Genomic DNA, 26,158 nt, shown 5'->3' with positions numbered 1-26,158 from the left:
AGTTCTCATTCCTCTTTTCTTTTTTATTTTTAATATACTATTGCCTTTTCGCGTTGTTTCGTTTTCTTTCTTTTTTTAGGGGGGGGGGGGGGGGGTTGGAGAAACCTGATAAGAAGCATTAATTAGGTCGTGCGCCGAGCTGATAACGGATTTCGCGTGTCAAAAAAGGCAGGTTCATATTTTCTGCCTTATTTATCATGCAAGGAAACTTTTTCGCCAATAACAAATAGCTTTCGCTGCACACCCCTGAGTTAACGGTGATGAAATGATCCCCAGCAGAATGAAGCCGGTGGCGGAGGTGGAGGGAGTTGAGGGAGGAGGTTGTTTAGGAGAGTCGGCGGTACGACGGCTCGAATGGTGCATAATGAATAAACCTTTCCCGTGAAAGACTGCCTGTTATGGCAGGAGGACACGCCAGTTTTGCGCGTGTAGGCGAGTGTGCTGCAGCTGCTGGTGTTCAGTAAGTACATTACGAGACAAGCGTTTCGTACACGGCGGCAGATAAGCTGTTCCAACATCGAGCGATTTTTTTTTTCTCTTCGGGTTTCGCACAAGGAAAACTTCTAGCATATCGGCATGGCCTAACTTGTTTCTATAGTTGCTAGGGCGAGCGCGAAAATAGATATTATAATACAAGTATTTGGCTATGCAAAGTAGCCGGCTTTTGTAAAAGCTGCTGCTTTATTATATTCACCAATTTATGCTGCACTTATCTGCAAATACAACACGAGCGAGTTACTCAGAAGCAGTTGCACAGTTTTTGAGCGTAGTGACTGCTTGCCAGTTTCGCTGATAATTGCGCACGAAAAATCGTTACAAACTTTAGTGGTTCCGTGAAGCGCGTACAATGCTGCCTTTCGTGATGAGCGCATTATCTCACAGCACAGTTTAGACATGAGTCGTGGCAATATTTTTATGCTTCTTTATTTTCTGCATTTAATAGACGCATGTCTTTCCATGACGCATGACTTTTACTTTCCGGTAGTGCGCCATAGGCTGCGATGAAATCGTGGAGGTCTGAATATGCACGGAGGAGTATGTACCGCATCTAAAAGTACGCTTGTCTATAATGCTGTTAGGACCATGAATCAGAAACGTGTCGCAAAATTTCTTAGACGTTATTGTGCACGACCGGGAGAACTTCTTGTTTAAGAGCGACTTTAGTGAGAAAAGAAATATTCGCCTCTGTGATGTGCAGCCTGAAACTGAGAGATGAAATCTGGGTTGGTAACAAAGAGATGTGGTGACCGTGCCGTTCAGTTTTAAGCGGCCTGAATATTTAGTTTTATGTTCAGGTTCCTTTTTTTTCCTTAATCGCTCACAACAGTCTTTACATGAGGACTGAATTATGAAGCCCCAATTAAAAGAATATTTGATCACTAAGACAGCGAATAAGGATTTTACATGTTCTTAAAACGTTTTGCCTGTTCGGTGAAGAATTGAGAGCAATTATTGCTTGTACCGGGACACGCTGGCCGTGTTGGGAACTGCGGCGTGGATGCCGTAGGTCGAGGATACGCTAACCCAGCTGTCGAGTAGCCGCTATGTTTAGACCAGCGGTTCCGACATATAGTGGTACCTTGGAACAACATCGAGGGTGCAGGGTGACCCTACCCAAACCTCACAGCCAGCTCACAAAAGAGCATGGTGGCGGCTCCAGAAAAACAATTAACTAATTTATACATTCTAAGCAAAACTGACCCAAGACCCTATAATGCTGCCTGTCCTAGCTGAGGGGAGCTGGCCACATTATATCACACCTCATGGGTCTGCCAACACAACACAGGAGTCCCCGATATGCAAAAGCCCATCACAGGAGCTGTGGGACTAGACTTTGCCCAGCTCAGCTGGAAGACCAGCGACGCCTGGTGGATCGGGAGAGTGCCACTCCAGTCTCTATAGGGTCTCTGGACTTGGGCCTCCCCGCAATCGCCAGAGAAGCTATGCTCGACTGAATAAACGGTTTTCACTCACTCACTCCGTGCAAAAATGAAGGCGTTTATATCAATCAATCATGGTTCTAAAATTGCAGCTGCGCTGATCTGAAATATTAGGAGTACACTAAAAAGACACTTGCAATTTCGAGACGTACGTCTAAATACGGTTTTGTGGGTAACCTGTACTAATTTTTGAAGCAATAACGCCCAAGACGAAGAGGAAAGTCAGAGATACCAGGGGCGATGTACACAGGGCCAACCTGCCCCTGTAGCTACTGTGATGATCTAATACTGGTATTTATTTCATTATTCGGAGCCTTCAAGCATTCGCTCATCTTATAAGGACCGCCCAATATTCTAAGAACTTCACAAGGGCAACATCTGTTGCAAAGGGCAATAAGTGGTAAGGAACACAGCAGATAATTCTGCTTGAATCTCTTGTGATCCCAAGAACAGTTTAGTTCAGCTAGAAATGTCCCGTTTCAAAACCACTGAGCCACCAAAAGTCTCCGACGAATATTTACGGTGACAATCGCCTTAAAAACACGCGGTCATATCTTTGTTTTTCGGCAGCTAACTGATTGCCGGCCCAGCAGTGTCTGTCCCGGCCGTGCTTTTCATACTTCGCTTGAAATTCAGCTCTGAAAGAGCTCTGTGCCCGCCACCGCTGAATGAAAAGAAGCACTGCCCGTTTGTGGCGCTACACAAAATATTGTTCGAGGTGCCTTTCTGAATGGACTCAAGCAACTGCGTCAATATTTGGAAACGATAACAGAACGCCTGCAACGACTCTTTGCTCATGGCTTCCAGAGTTTTCACCGTTATCTTCGCTTTTATTTCCTTTTTTTTGTTTATGAAGTTCTCGTGACTGTGGGGAAATAACCAGGCGGTGTACAGTTAAGTCCCATCTCCAGCCTCTGGTTTCCTTTATAGCTTTCTGCTTGCTCCGATATCGAAATCAAAGGGGAAATTACTCTGGCCGTTCAGGGCTGCTTTGAACGCGAAGTAACGCCGCCGCATCTACTACGTAACCGTGTTTTTCAAAAGCTTCCTCCACAAACGCTATATGCTCTGACGTAAAATCGTTGCGTTATTAATTGCGCTCGTACTCGCTCAGAGCGCGCAATGGGCGGTGGCGCTTTAATCGATTGCTCGGAATGACTGCTGAACGCAGCGATTTCAAATCTCAGGCGGACTGGGGAGTTTCGCTTCAGTAGAGAGTTCAACACTGTTTCCCTCTAGCTTAGAGCGGGGTTGTTGCTATCACATTCGAGCTAGAGCATAGCTCTAACTGGGATACTTTGTCTCCCAGTGAGCGGAGATAAAAGTTTGGCTTAACGGTAGAAAGTATCATTATGGGTCGTGTAATCGTCCGCACAACGAAAAGGACGGAAATTGCGCAGGTCTTGAAAACCGTCGTGTCAGTTCTAGTGTAGCCTTGTGATGTAGCTTGTAGGTTTCGAATAAGAAACAAATAAAATACGCGGAAAGTTTATACACTTTATTCTCACAGTACTGCACATAACAAGCCGATTTAAGTACTCGAGTAACATATGAAACAAGACGCTTAAATAAACACAGAATGAGCTAAAAATAGCTTGTACATTTTAATGACAATTCAAAAAATATAGAAGTTTGAAATAATTCGTGCATGGTTACTTGCTTGCATGACGCAGGAAAGAAAAGAGATCAGGGCTAAGCGTATTTCTTACTTATTTATGCATTTGTATGCTTACTACTAGCTGACAGAAAACTTATGGTGAAAGATGTTGTAAATAAGCCTACAAGAATGAAAGCTGCTGAAATTTCAAACGCGCTACGATTAGAGAGGTACACATTTTGAACCGTGCGAAGACAGACTGAAATATAGCAACTGACGCCACGTGTTGCTCATACGGCCTAAACTTTTTTTTTTCACCCAGGTGTCATATTAGCAGCAGTACTTGCCTTGCCTTGGGAACCGATCTCTATTCATACATTTTTGATGGACGCAATGCCAGCAAGAATATTAGAAATGACACGGATACTACCTGCCACAACGGGTCACATTATTTTCTCCTGCTCTCTTGTTTACTTTTCAGCTGGACCATTACGGTTCACGCATGTACTGTCAGCAACCCACCGCCTAGCCATCGAAGTGAACGCCCTGTTTTTATGCCAGCTGTCCTCTATAAGCAACCCATTTCTACCCTGGCACGAATTTCCCGCTCAATAAACGTCGCATTTTCTCAGCGCAAACATGGGAATGGAGAGCCGCACAGATCGAACACTCAGACTGCGCACAACCAACAGCGGCACAGTCGCAGGTTCTCGCATTCGCAAAACATTTTCGGACAAGGACGTCGGACGAAACCACAACGCTGCCCAACACCGGCCCCGTCGTTCTAATTGCAGCGAGTCAAAAGAGGAGAAACCGCGGGCCGTGCGAGGCGGCCGTTATCGCTCGGCCGTGGAACTGCTCGCCCGCCTCTGTCACCGCCGCTGCCTTGCGGGTACCTTATTCCGGCAACAACTGCGCAACAAAATCGATGAGCCGCCACCGCGTACCGCGTGCTTTCCATTAGGAAACAGGAAACACGTCGGCGCATGGCTAGTTTCAGACCCCAACGAGCGAACGACAGAGGAACCGAGCCAAGAAAACACGCGCGCCTGCCCCAGTGCTTTCAAACTCGGTACCGGGTAATGCAAATGCCCGCATGTGTGTGCGTGTGTGTGCGCGTTCGCGCGCGAGCAGGGACGCGGTGTTTATAAATGTCTATGCACCGACGCCCACTGTCTTGTATGCTTCAGTGCATTCTCACCACACATATTTCGCTACCCGTGCTACCGGTCAGCATTTTCGTACTTTTTTCCGAGTGCTAGCGGAAGAAACGTTCATGGAAAGCGAACGGCCCGCCGAACAGTGCCGGCCATTTTAAACGCACTTTGTATAGTGCGAGCAAAAGGTTACTTATGCGGTAACAATAAAACAACTCTCATAATCCTGTCTTATCTAGAGCGTGAAAGATGTACCAAAAGCTGTAGTTCACCCTCCTCAGACAGTCGTGTCTCCCCTTCCCCATCTGTCTCTGTATGGAGGCGTAACTAGAAGTTCCTTGCATGGAGCAGATTTTTGTGCTCCTTGAAGGGACGCTGAAACACCTTGTGTGTAGTTTACATCAATTAGCAGAATCACTACAATGTGAGGTCATGAACACGTGAGCCAGATCTACAGTTCTACAAGCAGCAGAGAAGGCACAATTGCGAGCGAAAGTTGACGAGTCCTTTCCGGCGACTTTTTAATTCTCGCGCCCTTCTCCGTCACAGGCTCTGCTTGTTCCGGTAAAGAGATAAATATTTGTTTGGTTTATAGGGTTTAACGCCCCGAAATGACTCAGACTATGAGAGACGACGTAACGAATGGGTACGGAAATTAATTCTTCCAGACGTCAGACAGCTACCATGGCTGCGGGCAGTCAGCCTCGTCGCTACCGCGGGTCAGGACGCTCCGCATAACTAACAACGCATTTAAAAAAGCTCCTCTTTTGGAACGCCCTTAAATACTCTAATGCAGAAACAACGCACAGCGCTTAAAAGACGCTGATCAGATCTTTTATTGAATATGCCCCTGTTATATGTCATCCCACGCACACGTATATTACAAAAGCTCTCGAGGCAGTGCAGGATTAAAGCAGCCATATTCAAACTATCATCTTACTCAAGTCATCAAAGCATATCAGCAATGCAGCACACCCTGAACCTTCAACCTCTTTTCACGCGTAGAAAGAGAGCCTGGTTATCATTCCTTCACACTATATAGGAAAGCATCCCTTCCTTCTCTCGGAATCATGTGTTCGGTACGCATCATTGGTCAGCTAGGCTGGATCATGCGCATAAAGTCCGCGAATTTTCACTCCCACTGTCGAATATTCGAACTCGCCGCTGAAGCTAACATGAATGAAATACATTACTGCCAAGCATCTTCGGCCATACAGAACTATCGTCTTTACAATAATCTTTGTCAACATTTTTTTTTATACAGAATACGCGTAGTAGTGCTTGATTCCTCTGCGATTCATGAAAGGCATTGATTTTTTTTGCGGTAGTTTTCTGCTTTGTTCATGTGCTGTTGCTTATGACATTTTGAAGGATATCAAAGCTAGCTTGCAATTTCTACCGACCTGCTTGCATACTTTTTTATTCTTAACTCTCGCGCCCATTTGCTAACTCAGCTTTGCCTACTGTATCTCTACAGTTTGTTACCATGTTGCTACTCTGTTTAGAAAACACCTCCCTTCCCCCCCCCCCCCCCCCCCTCCCCCCTCAGTGCGGGACTTTTAGGGTCATTAGTAAATAAATGTTTCGCCCGAAGGAACGCACGCTTTTACCTCTTGTATAGTTTAGCGTATGAAATCCACCTAACTCGATCCTTTTAAATTTCAGTAGCACTCTTCTGTACCCAGGCTTACGCCAGCGGCCTAATAGCTTCACAAATACCGCCGCTGAATCCTGGATGTATAAAGTAAGAAATGCAGGACTTACAATTGAAGCCGCCATATCAGGTATTGAATTGCCGAGAGGTCAAAGGAACACCAGCGCGGATTTTATTTGGCGCCCTGTTACCCGTTTTATACTACGTATATTCACGGCCAATGTTGCGCAGCAGTCATACGCCATTCACATTTGATTTGACGCTCCGACGTTAGAACAAAATTGGTGCACTACTGTGAGCTGAAAAGTAATTTCTACCTCAATGATGAAATTTTGCGCTAAATTCAGAGTTCGTTTTAGTGAACAGGAAAGAAAAAAGGAACTTTATTACGGCGACCAAATTTCATAAATCAGAGAAGTGTTTGCTGTTTGTTAGGACACGTCAGTTCTTTTGTGAATTCATTCACGTAGTAATGCATTCAAGAAGTTCTTGTTCTTATAGTTTTCTTACCGCATAGTTCTTCACTTCTCTCTTTATTGTGGAAGGAATGTCTTTGTTTTCTTGCGCCGTCGCATTCCTTCAGCTACGTTTTTGGAGAAATTTGATCTCAAGACAACATAATTTAGAATCTGGATTGTTTGAGTAGGAAACAAATGTCGCATTCTCGAGTTTTAATAGCGATGAAAAAAATAAGACCGAACAATCAGAATTGGTACAGGATCACTGAGCAAGAAAACTTATTCGAATGAAAACACTGCTAGATTCGGGTTTACTGGAATTCGTGTAAGCAAATAGATGTAAAGGTTACACAGGTCTCGCAAAAAAATTTGAATACGAAACCGAAACGCGACAAGAAACTGACAGCTAAATTTCCAAGAGAACTACTGCCGACAAACAGATGCAAAACAGTCAAGAACACACATGCAAGAGGCTGGTACGGAAGGTACCAGCCTCGTGCATGTGTGTTCTTCAAGTATCTCAAAAACAAATTCTGTAACAGCTGAATCCAGCATCGTAATACATGATCGCTTCAGAGAATGTCGCACGAAAAAAAATGTACAGCAATCGCCGTCTACCATTCAGCCCAATTTCACATCGTGTCCTGCCGGCCGGTGTAGAGAACATCGACGATATACTACCCCTCGATCTACGAGAGGGTGAGCCATTTGCTTCCCACCAAACCATTAACAGAATGGCCTCCTCAGCTGCGGTAGGGGGCGCCGCTCCCCGTTCCTGGCGTGGTGCTGCAAATGGCCGGTAATTCTAATGGCTCCCTCGCTCCTCGCTTCCTGGGCGGTTTTAGGGAGGTTGTGTGGGGCAGGTGAAGGGGGGCAAGCATCGGAGTGAAGTAACATCTCAGCGTCTACTAAGAGCCGACGTGTTGACTTTGCCCCAACTGATGACCGTCGACGTTGGGCGCCATTAAACTGAGTGAAAGAAATACTGGGAAGGAGGAGAGGAGATAATTATCAGAGACGATGTCCAATATCGTAAATGGAATGAATTGCCCTTGCATTTCCGCCCGACAGTGAGTGCACATGAGAGGTTATGCGTTTACCCGAGTGGGTGTGTCCTATGGGCTCATCGCCTCTAATTGCTCGTTCCTTTTTGCTGCGTTAACGGTATAGTCCTGATTCGGAGGAAAAAAAAAAAGCCGTAATGTGGGTGTGTGTGAAGCCGTCCCCCCATTGTCCATACCGGATCAAAACCGACAAGGGCACTTACCGGGCACCCTTTAGGCCTGGAAGGGGCCTCTTGCAGACCAATATCCGGTGTATGCAACTTCAGGGCACCCATTGGTAAAAATGACGACCCTATCTATGAGCAACGACCCACCGCCCACCTATCTCCCCCACCCAAAAACTGCCCTCTAGAAGGCCTTCACCCACCGTCAATCTCCACTCACCAGATGTCCTCGCAGCAGCGGAAAGAAAAACTGATGGCGGAATTTAATTCAAAACCGCAATAGGAAGACCATGAATTAAAAAAAATTAGGGCAATCAGTTGAATTTCATAATCATCATCAGCCTGACTACGCCCACTGCAGTCCCACCGTATTCTCGCAGATTTCTTAATCTCATCCGCCCCCTGATACGCTTGCCTTCTCTTGGTATCCACTCCGTTGCCCTTAAGAACCAGCGGTTATCTTGCCTTCCCGTTACATGCCCTGCCCAAGCCCACTTCTTCCTCTCGATTTATCATTTATTAGTTGGATTTATGAGCAGGAAATGCGATAGCAGACTTCTTTCATTCGAAAATCTATTCCACTTCTGATTCCATTACAATTCTGAGTTAATTGTCTTTCGCTCCCCAATAAATTCCATTGCTCATTCTCATCGAATTCCGACGACGCAGCTACTAAAAATGGCTCACATTGATAGACAGCGGCGAGTCCTAATACCACAACAGGCCCGGTAGCGCAGCGTTTATGTAATGCACGACTGCTTTGGCATTTGGCTGTTCCATTACACAGCCACCGGTATGGTTTGCGAAACCCAGGTTGCTCTTGCCGAGCAATACGAGCAGGAACAAGTCCCGCAGGCCTCGTTTTTGAATAGATAGTTCTTTAGGAGGCTGCATATTTTTCACGTAGGCCTTCTGCTGCCCATGTCGTCTTCTTCTGAAACATTTTGATTTTTGGTGAGTCATCTTCCTTCCAAAATCTTCGTCCTCTCCCCTACAAGTGGCGTGTGGGAGGGGAAAGGAGTACTGTTGACAGATGTCAGGCGGAGAGAGGCAAATCCTCCTAAACACTATCTAGCAGCTGTAGGCTTCATGCAGTTCCGACGGACAGTTTTCGCCGAGGTGGCCCTCGTAATGCAATGCATTAAAAGCAAAATCTACAAGTATTAATGAATGGAATAATCTGGCTAAGGGTGTTGTAACTCAAGGTTCATTGGCATTATCTGAGTAACATTTGTCTTTATGTAGAGAGTTATTTTATTGTTTGCTCTCATCCTCGCCTTTTGTGTGCTGTGTCGGATTTAAGCTATTGCCTAGATTTGTATGTAGCGAGTGACCGCATATGTCTTCAGTTATGCAGCGCTGTATTTTGTACATTTCGTTTTTTATTTGATTTTTGTATCCACCCTTCTAAGGTCTTGGAAACGAGAACGCAGCATGAATAGATAAATAAATAAACCAATAGTGCTAACAAAGATTGTACGCATCTCCTCGTATGATTCGTAATGTCGTAATGTCGGTCCATCATGCGTGTTTTCCAGAGGCTGTGTAGTCAAATCAGAAAGAACATGCTGAAGGGTTCATTATCAAATGTCAGTGCAGTGAAATGACGTAGGGAATGCGGTGTCCAATGTCCATTGGAATATATCACATAATAGTTTTGCGTCGTTACATTTGGCGAAACAAAAGCTCAATTGTTTTTGGAGCATCACAAAGGTGGAAATTTACTGCAAAACACCAGTATGCCCTTTACTCTAATCATGTTTTAAAGGGTGATGCGGTGTCCAATGTCCATTGGAATATATCACATAATAGTTTTGCGTCGTTGCATTTGGCGAAACAAAAGCTCAATTGTTTTTGGAGCATCACAAAGGTGGAAATTTACTGCAAAACACCAGTATGCCCTTTACACTAATCATGTTTTAAAGGGTGATGCCTTGCAATGCACCTCATAGAAAAATGTCTTGATAAACGGCGAGAGGGGCATTTCGCTCTTACGCGAAATTTGACGGCCACTCCGTAGGAATCTCAGGCTCTGCCGGCTCATTGTTTTGCTTTGCTGGGTCGTTGGTCCATCTGGCGATGTTACTATTTCGATAGTAGTGTTAAGTTATGAAGACCACGATGTTCAATGCAGAGCGCGAGAGTTCGTTGCAGTTTAGCACGAAGCCTGATCAGCTTAGTGCTCTCTCGCAGTGGCCAGCGAAACTGATCTGTTCGGGGCGCCGAGGGTTAGAATCCAAGTCAAGGCAATGCTTATTTTTGTTTATTTATTTACGGTGTGGCTCGGTTACAGTGACGGCGGTGACGCGGCTAAACCAACGAACGGGCACTCAAGAGCTGCGCTCTAAAAGCTGGATGCAAGGAATGGCCTCGATGTTTTCGTTGCGAAAGCAACACTGCGCGATGTCGCCGAGCCATTTCGCGGAACTGAGGCAAGGCCATACAGCGCATGCGCGAGGAGCAGTGACGCCACACGGCGCAAAGCTGGCGTGCCGCCGCCCTCACTGCGCGCGTGACTCAGAGGTGCCGCCGCCGCGCTCGCCAGTTGCGCATGCGCAGTAGCGGCGCATAGCTAGCGTGCCGGGGCCGCTGCCGCTGCCGCGCGCTCTCCATCGCCTCTCTCTCTCTCCTCGTTGCTTTCGCAATCCTCCGGGTTTAACCAGAGCTAAACGACTGCCATTTTTTACACTCTTTTCCGTTCTAATCACCTTCAGTGTATACCAAAGCAGTTGTGCATACACAGCGGGTCTAATTTTTAGAATAGTAATGCATCTGAAAGAAATACGCACTTCCAAAGTAATGATGAATTCATTCGAAGATGTGGTCGCAACCATGCCCGGGCAAGTCAGCGGCCTTAAGAATTCATTGCACGAATGGCGTTGCAGCTAAAGGGATGAACTTCTGGTGCTGCATCGGCCGCGAAATGCAATATCGTGCTCAGAAGAATGGCTCCTCATGATGCGGGAGCTTCACCGTGAACGTGCGCAGTATATACTTTTTAGAACGTATCTATAGCGTTAACGCCCTGCGTTCGACATGCGTGACACGCCTACATGCTACGTCGTGATACTCCGTCGCATGCATTCGTGTGGTTCGCAGCAGCAGCAGCGGGAGCAGCCGTCCACTAGGGCAAATGAGCCCGCTATCACCGATAATGGGCGAGCAGCCAGCGAACGGGCCGCACGACAGGACGGAGGAAACTCGCCTGCTAATCGCAGTGACTCATTTCTTCATAACGCCCCGGTGATTTTGCCGTCCCCGCCGGAACGCATGCACGCGCGAACGCACGCACGCACCCGGGATGCATTGCGCCCGAGAGCAGCACACGCGCGTTCCAACATAAATATCGATTGTTGGGCGTGGAGTCCATCGGCTGTTTCAAACCGTGAGTGCCTGAGACAAGCTCCCATGAGGTAAAGCTAGTGTTGTAAAAGAAAAGATTGTTGGGGATGTGGGGGAGAGGACCGAGGGAGAGAGTGTGAACGTGAGGGCGAGGAGGAAGGGCTTGGCGCCGGTTCATCTGGCGAGCTGGTCACGTGGTCCCTTCTTTCCAGCTCGGGCAGCTGGCAAACTGCTGCTGTCAGGGAAGTTAGAGCCTCCTTTCCTGCGAGTTCGAGCGCGCTCTCGCAGCTGGCTTTGAGGGCTCTTAAGGGCCAAGTCAGTGAAGCGTGTGTCCCTTCTTCCCCACTTCTCCCCCGGCAGCTTGTTACGCAATCGAGCGGACTTAAAACATGCATATTGCGCCCCGCCCTCTCACCTTCTTTTTCTCTTGCACAACGAGAAACAAATGAAAGAGCGGCGTCGTGTATGCTCTGATAGTATATATTTTTTTTTGCACGACGAAGGGCAGCCCTAGTGTCATCCGTGCTTATAGAAAACGTTATTAATTTTCGTCAGCGATATTTACTGGGAATGCTGAAGTTGACTCTCCAACATCTTTCTTTTTCTTACCTCCGGCTTTATAACTAAGCGACAAACGCGACCCGTCTCCAGCGGAAGCTATCAAATCAATCATATCTTTATTTAAAATATTAACATGCACCTTATTCTTTTCTTGTATAATCAAGTGTGATCAAGAAGTTCTCTGCTGAAAACGGTTTGGCGAGGAATTCAATATGAATTGCGCCCTAGCGCTTTCTCAACTGCTCTAACAATCTTAATTATTTGAAGTCGGATAGCGAAATGGCTGTAGAAAACACCGAGTCTGACTACAATGATGCCGTACAATCTCTATAGGCTGCAGTTATTTTTCCTTCAATGTAACTTAAATCAGCTCTTCGAAGTGGAGCGTGGAAATAGACATGATCACTGGCGCACACATGTTAGAGATCTTACCCCCTTAAAACAGCAAATGTCCAAAGCAATGCAAAGAAGAACGTAAAGAAGACAATATACGGAATGAATTAGGATAAGTGACGGTGATAATCTGAAAGTCGTGAGTTCGGATCTCATCGGCGGCTTGTGGTCTCATTTTTCTTTCGTTTTTATTGATCTCTGTCTGATGAAAACTACTAATTAAAAAAAGACATCCGCTATGCTTCTTTGTTTGGGTGACTGCTGGCTTCCGTCACATTCCGCAACTTTCTTCGCCCCATCGATTAACTTGAGGGGCGCTTATAGTTTATAGTTTTCAAATAATAGTTATATTTTAGTGTAGTTATAGTTTTCAGTTAATTTTCACAAGCAATCTTGATACAAAAATTGATCGAAATGGTATTCAGAAAGGTTGCAAATCACTATTCCCACCGCATTGAACAAAATGAAATTAGCGTATTTTACTGCTTGATAATTAAGCATAAACAGTTTAAAATATATAGAGAGGAGAAGGAAAGAGGGATGGGTTAACTAGGAGGACGTGTCAATTTGGTATACTGCGGCCTGGAGGAAAGGGAGGGGGATAAAAAGGGAAAGCAGAAAAGGGGGTCGAGTATACAAAAGGTATACTCGAAAGGTATACTGAAAAGGTACGTGCTCTTGGAAGAGACATAAAAGTTGAAAATAAAGCTGCGAAAAAAAGATGCATGAATGAGTTAGGTGCTAAAATTCAGAGTAATCCAAAAGAACTGTGGAAATTTCTTAAAGTTAATGGCCGTGAATCAGTTGGTATTCCGGCACTGAATAACGGCGCTGAACCTATAACTGATGATTTTGATAAGGCATGCTGTTTCAATGATTATTTTAAGTCTGTTTTCGCAGCAAACTCGCATCATGAAATGCCAGTCATGGATGCCCCTGTGCAAGAGACAATGCCTGAGCTAACAGTTACATACAACGGTGTGTTAAACCTGCTGAATAACATAAAGGTGTCTTCGGCAAGCGGGCCCGAAGATGTTCCCGGTCATGTCTTGAAGGTCTGTGCTGAAAGCATTGCTCATTACTTAGTTATTCTATACTCGAAATCGTTAGATACAGGAATAATACCCCAGCAGTGGAAAAACGCTAACGTGGTGCCCATTCATAAGGGTGGTCCTAAAAACATAGTTGCTAACTACAGGCCGATTTCGCTTACAAGTATTAGTTGCAAAACGCTTGAACACATAATATATAGCGCATTGATGAATCATTTGGAACAAAATGAATTTTTCACTCAAGCTCAGCATGGTTTCAGATCAGGTTACTCGTGTTCGACGCAGCTCTTAGAATTTAGCCATGATATTTTTTCATCATTTGACAAGGGTCTACAAACAGATTGCATTTTTTTAGATTTCAAGAAAGCGTTTGATTTGGTACCTCATGATTTACTACTGTATAAATTATCTTTGATCAAGATTCCAACTTCCCTTCTAAACTGGCTTCAATGTTACCTGCAGGGACGCAAACAACGTGTATTGATTAATGGGTCCCAGTCTGATTATGTTCCTGTATCTTCGGGGGTACCGCAGGGGTCTGTTTTAGGACCTCTGCTGTTTCTAGTTTATATTAATGACATTTCTAAATATATGACCTGTAAAATACGTTTATATGCTGACGATTGTGTTGTCTACCATGTTATTAACAGTTCTTCAGATTCTTGTCATTTGCAGTGCAACTTGGACCGCATACAACAATGGTGTTTGAAGTGGCAGATGTTTCTGAACCCAATAAAATGTCAGTTCATTTCTTTCACGCGCAAGCATCACCCTTTCTTGGCTGAATACAAACTAGATTCTACCCGACTTTCCAGAGTTACTAACTATAAATACCTCGGCGTTTACTTTTCGTCTAATCTCACCTGGAATGAGCACGTCGAGCACGTTTCTGCTAAAGCTTATGGCATGCTAAATTTTCTAAGAAGAAATTTTAAAATGGCACCACTAAAAGTTAAAGAGCTTCTTTATTTTACCTATATTCGGCCAATATTGGAGTATGCTTGTGTTGTTTGGCACCCCCCTACTTTAAATTTAACAGACATGCTTGAGCGTGTTCAGAACTTTGCCGCTCGGTTTGTTTCAAGTAATTATGATTTTAACAGCAGTGTTACTAACATTAAACTAACGCTGGGATGGGAGCTGTTACGGAAACGCCGTACCAACTCCCGGTTAGAAATGCTGTATAAAATCTTTCACCGAAAAATAAAAATAGATAAAGAAAATTATTTACTTCCACCGCATTTCAGGTCAAACAGACTTGACCATGGGTGGAAGATTAGAGAAATTAAATGCAAAACTAACACTTATCAAAACGCATTTTTCCCATCTACCATTCATGACTGGAATCGCCTGCCCCATGAAATTGTTGATTGCCGTTCAGAGTCTATGTTCCGCGCGTTGCTGTCGGATGTATGAGTGCGCAGTTGGCTTTCTTTTTTTTTTTTCGTCATGTCTTTTTGTTGTTTCATATTTCATTCATTTTGTACTTGCTGTGTCATGCCTTGTTGTATTGCTTTTTTTTTCCTCTTTTTTTTTCCGGCCTAATCTCCTGTTATGTATCCTCATCCCCCCTGCAATAATGCCTTCGGGCGCTGCAGGTATTTCCAATAAATAAATAAATAAATAAACGCAAGTAAAGAGTTCTTGCACGGCAAAGTGATAGTTCATAGTGCAGGCAGGACGCCCTCAGGAAACGGAACAGCTGCTAACAGACTTTCAGAGCCAGCGATCGCTGCAGACGTTTCCTTCCGAATATCTTCATCTCCGTAAGCGCAGGTGAATGTAACCACTCCATTGCAGGGAGCAGAGATTTTCTTTCCGCGCTAAATGCATTAGAAGTACCATTTAAAATCTTAATAGAATAATGTGGTTGAGAAGCAGTCTGTCATAGGTAAAAGTCACTGCGCAAAAAAACACAACAGAAAATAAAAGTTCAGCCCTATGGAGCGGAGACCCACGAACATCTTCGAAAGCTAGAGCTAACTTGGTGCACTCGGCAGACTGCTCGCAGCGTAGAACTAGCGAGTATTAAAAGAGCCGGAAGCCACTAAAAAAGTTTTTACGAGAGTTATATGTTTTTAGCACGCCGCAGGAATTAGCTCAAACGAAGGTATTGCTACGGTGCCGTCCTTGCGTTGCCTTCTGGTGATGGGCGGCAGGCGTTGTGCCAAGCTGTGGTTAACAGCGATTGCAATTTTTGTTCGGGAATGCCTCGCGAGCACGTAATTCCGACCCTGCGATGACGCTGTGATGCCAGTCATTTACTGCGCAAAACAGTAGTCGGGAATAGCTCTACCTTGACGTCATGGCGATAGAATAACTCCTGACCTTGTCCAAAATGTTAAGTGTGAAATAAAGAAAAATGCGACGAAATTAGTCCAGTGTGGTTAAGGTAATTTACCAAGCTTCAGGAGATTTCAAATAAGAGATTACATATTCATTAGCACCCATCAAAACACCGCTACGGCATTCCTAAAATGGGAAGGTATAGCACTTTTATATTAAATTCTTAGATGAAGAAAAAGGGCAATAGTTCATGCCTTTAAACATTTGCTAGACCTAAGCGAGTTTATGAATAAGTTCGTTTATACCAAAGATGCACAGCTCCCTTTAAATTCTTATGACGGCGTTTGGGTGGACGATAAAAACTAGTTACTTTCTTGTTAGGGAGTTGTACTACAGTGTTTTGTTTTTTTTGAGTTCGTGGTCTCATTGCAAACCCAATGTGAAAGACGTGGCACAGCCGCCATTTATAGTGTTGCGTAGTAAGGTTTGTCACTTGCCTGGAACGCGCGAATGCACTACAGGGAAATTCTCCGCAATACACTTCGTGCGCAGAGACGCTAGAATGGCAATTTGAATCTTTTCCTGCCGCAAAGGCAGGGTCAGGGGTCAGAGCGCACGTTATTACTTACAGCAGCTTTCTTGTTCCAGAGACTACTTGTAACATAAATATAGATCTATAGTGAACTGCTCTGAGGCAGAGAAAAGTTGTTTCCTTTTGTAATTCAAGCCACTAATTTATCAATTCCTCAAGGAATCCTTTTCAGAGAAAGGCTGATTACCTTTTCAATAGGCACACCACTGTTTTTTCTCACCTCAAGTAATGATGGCGAGACTTTTAACCGGGTATCGCATACTCCTAAATTAGAGTGAGAGAAATTCAAACTGCGTTCGAGTCATAAGCCAGCTGCATCATTTTTTTTTGTATCTTCCTTGGTTTCGAGTTCAAATAAAGTTAGTGGCAGGGAAGAAATTGAAGTATTGTGATGAAGTATTCATTTCTAACCAAATAAAGTTTTAATATACAGGCGTACAATAGTGCCAGCATAAATATTACAAAAACAAAAACAAAATAAGTTCTAGTAAACTGCTTGACGAGAAATATACATATCAATGCATTTATAAGCACACTTACTCCTTTGCTTATCTTGCCATAGCGCTCTTTTTTCTTTTGAGTGAAGATTCGGGATATAAAAAAAACTGGTTCAGAGTATTACGGCATTATTACGTATTACGATAATTAATTACAGTAAATAGTATTACGGCCATACTACGTTAATGGTGCGTAATGTTGGTCGAGCTGTTCATTTACTAAAAATCTAACTCCAAAGTTGAAAACAAAGCAAGCTGGACACACGACGTGACAACGCTATGTTCTATTAAAGCTCTTAATGTTTCCATCATTTCTTCTTTCTCCTGTTACTCTCTCCAGCGCGTCAGATGCAATTTTTCCATCCCATTCGTTTTCTTATGTTGCTCTTTTACACAACAGAGACCTTCCAAGGCCTCCGGGCTCAACAAGGCACCTGCGACAGCTGCGATGTCGTGTTCAACGCTTCCTGCCCCAAGGTTAGTTATACAGGGCAGCAAATAAGAAAAATCTTGCACTGCTGCTTTCTGCTTCGGTTGTTCTCTCCATCGCTTCGCTCTGCTCTTAGGCTGTCAAGGCGAAATTTTTGGCTCTCATGTTATTAAAACAAAAAGGAAGGAATCCTCAGTTCTCAGGACAGAGAATTTGCTTCAGAAAAATTCTCCTTCCAAACAGCCAAATATTGCTTGTATTTTTCTTAGTGGCAACGCCGACTGGAACAGGAAACTGTCTCGGCATGTGTGGCATCCAAGAATTGGAAGGAATAATCAAAATTTTTCATCGCAATCCTAACTAGTGCCGCAGTTTTGATATCCTAAACGCGCTTTTTGCATTAAGCCTATTATGAAAGTTCTCGAAACGGATGCATCGACTAGACTGCTCTGCGCCTAAGTGCATTTGGAATCTTGAGCGGTGTTACAATCGCGGATCACAAATCCTAGCTGCTTTTTTTTCCCTAATAAATGATCCCCTACTGTTTATTGAATTTTGCCCAGTGAAACATATTCCAACCACTTCCATGTTATTGCGATGAAATGCTACAAAGCAGTTCCATTTGACTCTCGCAGACTTTTGCTTGGCGCAAACAAAACTGAATTGATTTGGGGTATTTGGAAGTCAAATTTTTTGCACCTTCCTGCGAAAACGTGGCGGTGACGTAGTGCCGTTCTCTCTACCTATGTATATGTTTGTATATGTTTGTATATGTAAGATGCAAGGCACCGATCGAAGAACAAACAGCCTTCCGAGTGAGTCCAGTAGAGTCACTCACGGACCTAATACGATATTCTTTTAGGTTCGTTTATGGGGGTTTAACGTCCCAAAGCAACTCAGGCTATGAGGGACGCTGTAGTGAAGGGCTCCGGAAATTTCGACCACCTGGGGTTCTTTAACATGCACTGAAATCGCACGGTACACGGGCCTATAGAATTTCGCATCCATAGAAACTCGACCGCCACGGCCGGGATCGAACCCGCGTCTGTCGGGTCAGCAGCCGAGTGCCATAACCACTGAGCCACTGCGGCGGCTCTTACGATATTCTGTACTAGAGTGGTCTATCTGAGCTAATCAGACAATATGCACGAAAGAAACCCATATACTGATGTTCTAGCTATCAGTCGATCTCTCGAACGTTTCATTCCAATACTGGCAGCACATGCCGTTCAACGCGATTGTAAGATGATGGTATCTGGTACTTCGACTCCCTAGGGCATTCAAAGATCAAATCAAACGCGCGGAAATTTAGATAATAATGGCATAGGGAGTGTCAGTATATTTTCGTGATGGCCAAAAGTAACTCTCTGTGCGTTGATATTTATCTTAAACGTAGTTTGCTATCCCCCAGAGGAAATGGCGCAATTTTTTGAAATAATATCTTTGTGAATAAAAACATGACAAAGAGAGAGCGAGAACAAGGGCATGCCACAATTATTCGCTTCTCAAAAACTAGTCCAGAGTGGTTGCCATACCCTCCAAGAGGGTTAGTCACATATTAAGCTGCTCCTTTCGAGATTGAGGCAGTGTCGTGGGCCCGATTCATTAGTCCATTCCTGATTAGTCCTTCTCACGAGAAGACAATAAACCTTAGCCACTGTGAAAAACGAAAATAAAAGTGCGGCAAAAATCAAGCGATGGACCAGAGCAGACGACAGGAATAAAATCGTTTAAAAATCTTTGTTTCATTAAAAAATTAAAAAAAGATTGCTTAGCTCGTTCAGTGCGTAGTACAACAACATTAGTTCGTCATGAAATATCAATTTTACAGTACTGAAAAATTAAGCACAAAAAGGGAATACCACAAATAATCATGAAAAATTACAGAGGGCACTCCATTGGTGCCAGACACGCGTATTTCAGTTACAGGTATGTCTTGTTATAACAGAAGCATTAGTCACCAGCAACAGTGCAAGCAAGGCACCAACGATGGAATTTAACTTTCTCGGTGTCTATAATGCGATCTGTACTTACAAGAGAAAGAATACACTAAACAAATTGCAAAAATAAAAGCTATACGCGGTTGCTGCTGAGCTGCTTTAAACTCGTTCCTTTCTTTCCTTTGGTAGTCTCTGTCTCGATGAGTTTATAATATTTAAAGGTCTACAGAATGTTCTTCCTTACATATCTGTTCAAATATCCACAGGTTTCTAACTCTTTCATTCGTGTTTGGCGCATGATAATCTTAGCTACTTACGTGCCATAAAACTCAGCACCACACACATAGCTCTTTCATTTTATCTGCTTTATGTTTATGTCGTTTTGCTTCGCTTGGCAAATGATTATTTTGACCTCTACACATTGCCTGCAACAGCTTTCCATATCTCGCAATAGTCTTCGACCTTCTAAATACATCAGAGAGACCGAGAAATGAAAGAAGAATAAATAAATGGTGGAGCGCAGTGCAGCGTCTCCCAAAACGCACCGTACGGCTGCTCCTTGTTGGCCGGCCGCTGCTGTATCCGACACTGCACCACCACCGCACAGATCCAGAAACGCACCGCACAGGTGACGAACATCCCTCGCAGCGTCCGCCCGCGGCCAGGCTCCATGCCCACACCGGGTCGCCTCAAGTCGCCACCGCCGTGACCGTGAACGACGCCTCACACAGCATCAGCGAGCGACCCACATTCGGCTGCGGCTCAGCGGACGAGTCAGTCAAGTGTCTCGGTACGACGCGAAGAACCGCAGGATACAAGATCGACGACGCACATACAGACGCACACGTAAGCACCCACACAACACTTGGAGGATGGCGACCACCACGACTTCCCTAGGCCATCTGCCCCTCCAAGGTGATAGTATTTGACAGTACTGGAGAGAATCTGTCAGTCAGTGCTTCGGAACTATGCCACGCGAATAACAAAGGGGGGAAGAAGTACGGCGATCCGATGCGCGAGAGATTCCCTGGCCCGACGACGCGACGCTCTAAAATATCGCGCGCGGCCGCCGGCTTCGAAAAGAGCGCGGGCGATGTGCCGGCTGTGGACGACGACGGAGGAGGACGTGAGTCGAGAGCGCGCGCCCCTCTCCGGATAGAAGCCGTCAAAAGCGCGCAAAGCCAACCGTCCGTCGCGTATTTGGCGGCGAAAAAAACACCGGCGGCGGCGCCGGCGAAAGCGGGCGAGGAGCAGCGATGAGGTGCCTCTATCCCCAGAGCCGGCTCTCTCTTCTCTGGTGGGGATCGATGCAGAGCGCTGCCGAATATCGGGCGGGAGCGCGCGCTTTTCCGCGGGCGCCCCCGCAAGGCGACCTCTGGACAAGCATTTCGGCGCCACCGGGAAAGGTGCGCGCGCTTTCCATGGATGGAACAGCGCGTGGGGAAATACACAGCCCGTTTTTTCTTCTTTTTTTCTTCACTTCCTCTTCGAGATAACGGACAGTTTTCGAAGTCCTGTAGTGTAAAGAATGCATGACAAAGCTTTCGCTTGGGAGTGTGTACAGTCAGGCCGAAATCAAACGCCAACAGCGCCTGCTAACTAAAACTACTTTTCCTGTGTTCATTATGCTAAAGTGTATATGTACTATCAGCAAAAAATTTAATGGTTGATTGCTTTATGGGGTTTAACGTCCCAAAGCGACTTGGGCTATGAGGGACACCGTAGTGAAGGGCTCCGGAAATTTCGACCACATGGGGTTCTTTAACGAGCAGTGACATTACACAGTACACGGGCCTCTGGAATTTCACCGCCATCGAAATTCGACCGCCGCGGCCGGGATCGAACCCGCGCCTTTCCGGTCAGCAGCTGAGCGCCATAACCACTGAGCCACCACGGCTGCTGTGCGTGTGGAGGGGGGGGGGGGGGGAGGGGGAAAGAGTGAGTGAGGCGGAAGGGGGGGGGGGGGGGCGGGCTTCTGATGAAAGAGCTTGAGAAGAGTTGCGAATGAGTTCTCCTGGAATATTGCTAGGCTTCTCGGTAGACGGACCTTTTCTGTCATATTTTCGCAATCTGCTGCTTACGGCTGCCCCACGCTCTGTCCTGGAGAGAGTTGCGTGAAAATATATTAGTTCTCCGGTCGCTCTCGGCGGGCAGGCGACGATAGCTAACAATGCGATGTATTGAGTTCTTCGTACTAAATGCGTGGTTTAAGGAGGAGTGTGAGGCTATGAAGCTGACTGAAAGCGTACGAGGTTAACCCCAAGAGGTGGATGAGCCCTCGACATCGCCAAAAATTGTCCGCAAATTTGAAGAGCTTTTTTTAATTGAGTACCTAGCTACGACGAGCCCGAATTATCAGCGCCAAAAACTGGACAAGCCGTTCAAGTAAGAAATAAAAAGAAGATTTGAGGGGATACTTCCACTCCGCCTTTACTGTATGACGCGAAAGCGTAGTGGGTTGATTCCAATAGAGACCCTGGAGTCCTCATAATCCTACTGGCAGAGTGATGCATAGGTTAAACGATGTGCCAGTTGCCCGCGATGGCAGGTGCTCCCAGCGGTGGCCTTTGTGCGGCACCGGTTGTTCTTACCGAGTGACCAATCATTAATCTAACTGCCACCTGTCACGGTGGGCAGTTTGCTCACCATCCATTGGGCAGGTTGTGATGACGCCACAAGGTCACGCGACCTAGGTGGCCCATCTGCGTGGTAGTTTGATCTTTGGGGACCACCGGTTGGATCCATGCTCGTGATTTGGCGCGCAGAAAGGTGGCTCCAACGCCGATAGCGACAACACCGACACCGGATTTTTTGGTGAGCTGGGCTTTTAACTCTATTGCTTAAAAACTGCACGTGGGTCATGATTATAATGAGAGGACATTTATTTGCTATGACAGGTTAACGACTTTATGATCTATGGCCAAAAGTGGGATCGCATTTCCATATATAACACTGAAGTTCTTCGCATGAGTATCTGTGTTATAGGCAGCTGCGTGGTAAGTCTAATAAAAAAAAATATCGGCTTGCATTTAGAGTTTATGTTAACTACAGTCTACCTACTGTAATTCGTGTTATCAAGAGACAAAGGTGACGTATTAGACGTAAATTTTTCGATTATCGTGTTGGCTACGCAAGACACGAGCGGACTCCTGTATGCGTTGGAACCACAGCAATCTGAGTCAAGCACGCGCTGATAATACTGTTGTCCAAATGTGAGCAGATGCATAGACAGGTTCAGGTCCTGCGCAGGCTGGGTAGAATGGCTCAACTGTTGCGTAAGTGACACAGAGTAAGGATCGAAATTGTCTCATCCCGTATCCACTCTGTCGCTTCTGCAAATATTAAACACAGAGTTAAATGGGGCAGTAGCTTGCATTAGTACTGACGCTTCATAAACATGGCGTTTCACACCTGTGAGGCTTGAGGGTGGCCCTTGTTTTAATTCGCATGCTTAACCATGGACCAGAGGGCGGACCTGGTATGTGTCATGAGTCTGGCAACCCTGATGGTTTTTTTCAATACTCCAATACCTTCATCGTAGGATCCTCGTGTGTAGGTTAGATCCCGTAATCAGGTGGGCAGTAAGAGCTTTGTCTGTGGACATTAGCTGTTGGTACAGGTTAGCTCTACAATGACCTTTTCAATGAGAACGGTCTTATCGGTGGTGTCATGGGAGTTTACGGTCTATATGGTGAAGGAAGGGCACACAAGTGCGAATGAGAGCAGCTAGTGTTTCGACGGTTGGCTCTACAGCCCCATACCAAAGGACGCACAAAGGAGACAGCAGAACTCGCGATGTTTCGACATATGCGATATGAAAACTTCAACAACGAGAAGTTTCGTGACGGCTCTTTAAACTGCGAAGCGATCTGCGTAGCGGTCACCACGCCGTAAGCAGACGCTCTCAGCAGGCGTGTTAATGGCGGAACGTCGTGTATCACAAAGAGTTTTCAGATCTTGCAAAGTGAGCTTCAAAGACACAGTATTTAACCGCTTTATCGAAGAGAGAAATTCCGCAGGAAAAATTCACACACACTCATTAAAAGCAAGAGCCGAATTAGCGACTTCAGGAGCAAGCTAATACCGCTTTCTTACAGGTTACCCAGGCAACACCGCGCACTTATTGCCAGAACAGGATGCTGAAATCGACGTTGTGATACAAGCGGCCACCAGAAATGCGCAAGTGGCGAGAGACGCTTTTGGGAAATGGATTTCACCAATAAGCTTAACTGCCCGACAGTCTAGGGAAGAAGCCACGAACTGAGAAATGCGTTAAAAATTCCACGGTGTGACCTGCACACTGCATTTTCGGATGTGAAGCGGCGCCTCTATGTAACAAAGAAAAATCACCTTTTTCATAACTTAAGTGCTTGTAGAAATTCCGAGGGACTAGAAAATAAAAAAATTTGAAGTCAAAAGTTTTTAATGGCAGCGACGGAAGATATAAACGATTGGTGTGCTATAAAAGCACCAGAAACAAGCATTCTATACACACGCTTTGAATAAGAGATAGCTTTTCAGAACCTATAATACCTATGGAATGTTATAATTAATACCTGTGCAAGAAGTACTGCTGGAGAAACCCCCAAGACAGATGCAGCTTACACAAAATGAGCCCGCCTTTTATTACAAAGGCCGAGGAAAGGCACGTGGTGAGATTATATTGAAACACCAAAATGAAAGCAAGTTAGGGCTGCTGAGATGTGGCGTAAAGGAGGCTTTCAAGTGCTATAAAACAGTTATCTTGAAAGCTTTTCTTTTCACAAGGCAAATCGCTGATTCCTTTTAAAAGCAACTAGGTATATGTATGCAACCAGCCGCAGCACACCTGAGAGAGAAAATTAAAGTGCATTTGAAAGCTCCACGTTTGGGGGAACGATGAGACGGCTATCAATTAATAAAGTAAAATTTCATTTTAGGTCCAATGAAACTTAGGCAACAGGGAAAATTATGACAAGGAATTTGACAAAAATAGTTGCGATATGGACCAGGTATATCTACAGCCATATTTTTTTTTCTGCGACCAGTAATGAATAAAGGAATATCTGCTGAGGTAGTACTGCGAAAATATTACAAAGCACTTAACGAAATTGAAGAGTATGAAACTTTTTCAGTACAAGCATCCCAACAGTGAGTTGTTCGTTCTTTCCCTGCTTTGCATTCGACGCGAAAGCAACATTACAGTAGCATCGAGAGCTAAACATTCGTTGAATGCTTTAAAATGTTATTTTTATGATTAGTTTATGAGTGTTTTCTAAAACACCGAGTAAAAAGATTTCGAATCATATTTAACAAACGCTGTGGTCACAGACGAACCTTTAATGTCTAAATTATGAAGGACTTGAAAAAAAAATGACTGCTTTCACATCATACTAGGTAATGTTGTTCAAAAATGTTTATGGGAATCGCCCAAGGTGGAGTAAATTTGTAATAACGGAGTAATTACTCATTGGCGTCCGCCCATGCGCAGCCATACGGCTACAAAAAAAAGCTATACAGCTTTCTCAAAAACTTCGTAGGTAAAGAAAAATTATCAGGCTAAAAACAGCGCTAACGGGGGCGAAGCAGAGAGAGGGACACAATGCTGACTATCAACGAAGTTTTATTGCACGTTCACCGGTTAAATACCTCTCGTTCGTGCAAAAGAAGAAGAAAAAGAGAAAGAGGGAAGGCGAGATAGACAAGAAACCACGTGGCATGAGATTATGCATTCATACACAGATAATTAATTTCGCTGTCGCGAAGTAAAATGGAAGGGATGCTAACGCACTCTTCACCATTTTGCCGAATGTTGATGGCTTCTTCAATTTCTCTCGTCCGTTGATCTGGGTAGGTAGATATGATTGTGGTGTTGCCAAGTTCGGGAGCACATTCATGCTCTCGGCAATGTCTTGCCAGTTCACTGCCGAGAGCATGAATGTGCTCCCCAACTTGGCAACACCACAATCATATCTACCTACCCAGACCAACGGACGAGAGAAATTGAAGAAGCCATCAACATTCCGCAAAATGGTGAAGAGTGCGTCAGCATCCCTTCCATTTCACTTTGCGACAGCGAATTTAATTATCTGTGTATGAATGCATAATCTCATGCCACGTGGTTTCTTGTCTATCCCGCCTTCCCTCTTTCTTTTTTTCTTCTTTTTTTCTTCTTCTTTTTTGCTCGAACGAGAGGTATTTACCCGGTGAACGTGCAATAAAACTTGGTTGATAGTCAGCGTCGTGTCCCTCTATCTGCTTTGTCCCCGTTAGCGCTGTTTTTAGCCTCAGATCATGCACCAGCCAGCCCAAATTTCCACCCTTTTTAAGAAAAAATCGTCCTGGTCCGGGGTTCGAACCGGGGACCACCGCTTCACGGAGCAGTCGCTCTACCAACTGAGCTAACCGGAACGGCAAGCTTATGGTAGGGCGAGAGCGAATTGATCAATAACTCGAAATGGGAACAGTGTTGGTCAAAAATGTTTAGGGGAATCCCTCAAGGTTTTTAGCAGTATGGCTGCGCATGGGTGGACGCCAATGAGTAATTACTCCCTTATTGCAAATTTACTCCACCTTGGGGGTTTCCCCTAAACATTTGATCAACCCTGTTCCCACTTCGAGTTATTGATCAATTCGCTCTCGCCCTACCATAAGCTTGCCGTCCCGGTTAGCTCAGTTGGTAGAGCAACTGCTCCGGTGAAGCGGTGGTCCCGTGTTCGAACCCCGGACCAGGAAGAATTTTTCTTTAACTACGAAGTTTCTGAGAAAGCTGTATAGTTTTCCTTTGTAGCCGTATGGCTGCGCATGGGTGGACGCCAATGAGTAATTACTCCCTTATTACATACTAGATAATGTACCATCATGCAAAAGCTGTTAAGAAATTTTTGTTTAACTACACTAAATTCTGAGAAATTTGAATATTGCCAGTTTCCAACCATGAGCATTTGGTCCATTTTGCCCAGTGATTCCGAGTTGTGAGAAAAAACTAAATCCAAGGCTTCGAACCAACTTATGGACCCAGAGAGAGTAAACATGTCTTTACCTTTCAAGTG

The 26,158-nt window shown here is 45.0% G+C and overlaps 1 protein-coding gene across 2 annotated transcripts in view; it reads right to left on the bottom strand.

Moving 5' to 3' along the window:
• Positions 1-19,785, bottom strand: part of LOC149339582 (neural cell adhesion molecule 2-like) — a 177,177-nt gene extending 157,392 nt beyond the window's left edge. For both annotated transcript variants that reach the window (XR_016283532.1, XM_089548287.1), the window contains exon 1: positions 19,673-19,785. Coding sequence is in view for 1 of the 2 variants with exons in the window: in XM_089548287.1 (XP_089404413.1) it covers positions 19,673-19,766 (94 nt within the window). In the remaining variant the exon portion in view is untranslated. The remainder of the gene's footprint in view (positions 1-19,672) is intronic.
• Between the last annotated feature and the right edge of the window lie 6,373 nt (positions 19,786-26,158).

This window comes from Amblyomma mixtum, chromosome 6 (genome assembly GCF_055824585.1).
Source record: "Amblyomma mixtum isolate Tamu chromosome 6, ASM5582458v1, whole genome shotgun sequence".
Taxonomy (NCBI): domain Eukaryota; kingdom Metazoa; phylum Arthropoda; class Arachnida; order Ixodida; family Ixodidae; genus Amblyomma; species Amblyomma mixtum.
This window is presented reverse-complemented; position numbering and strand designations above follow the sequence as displayed.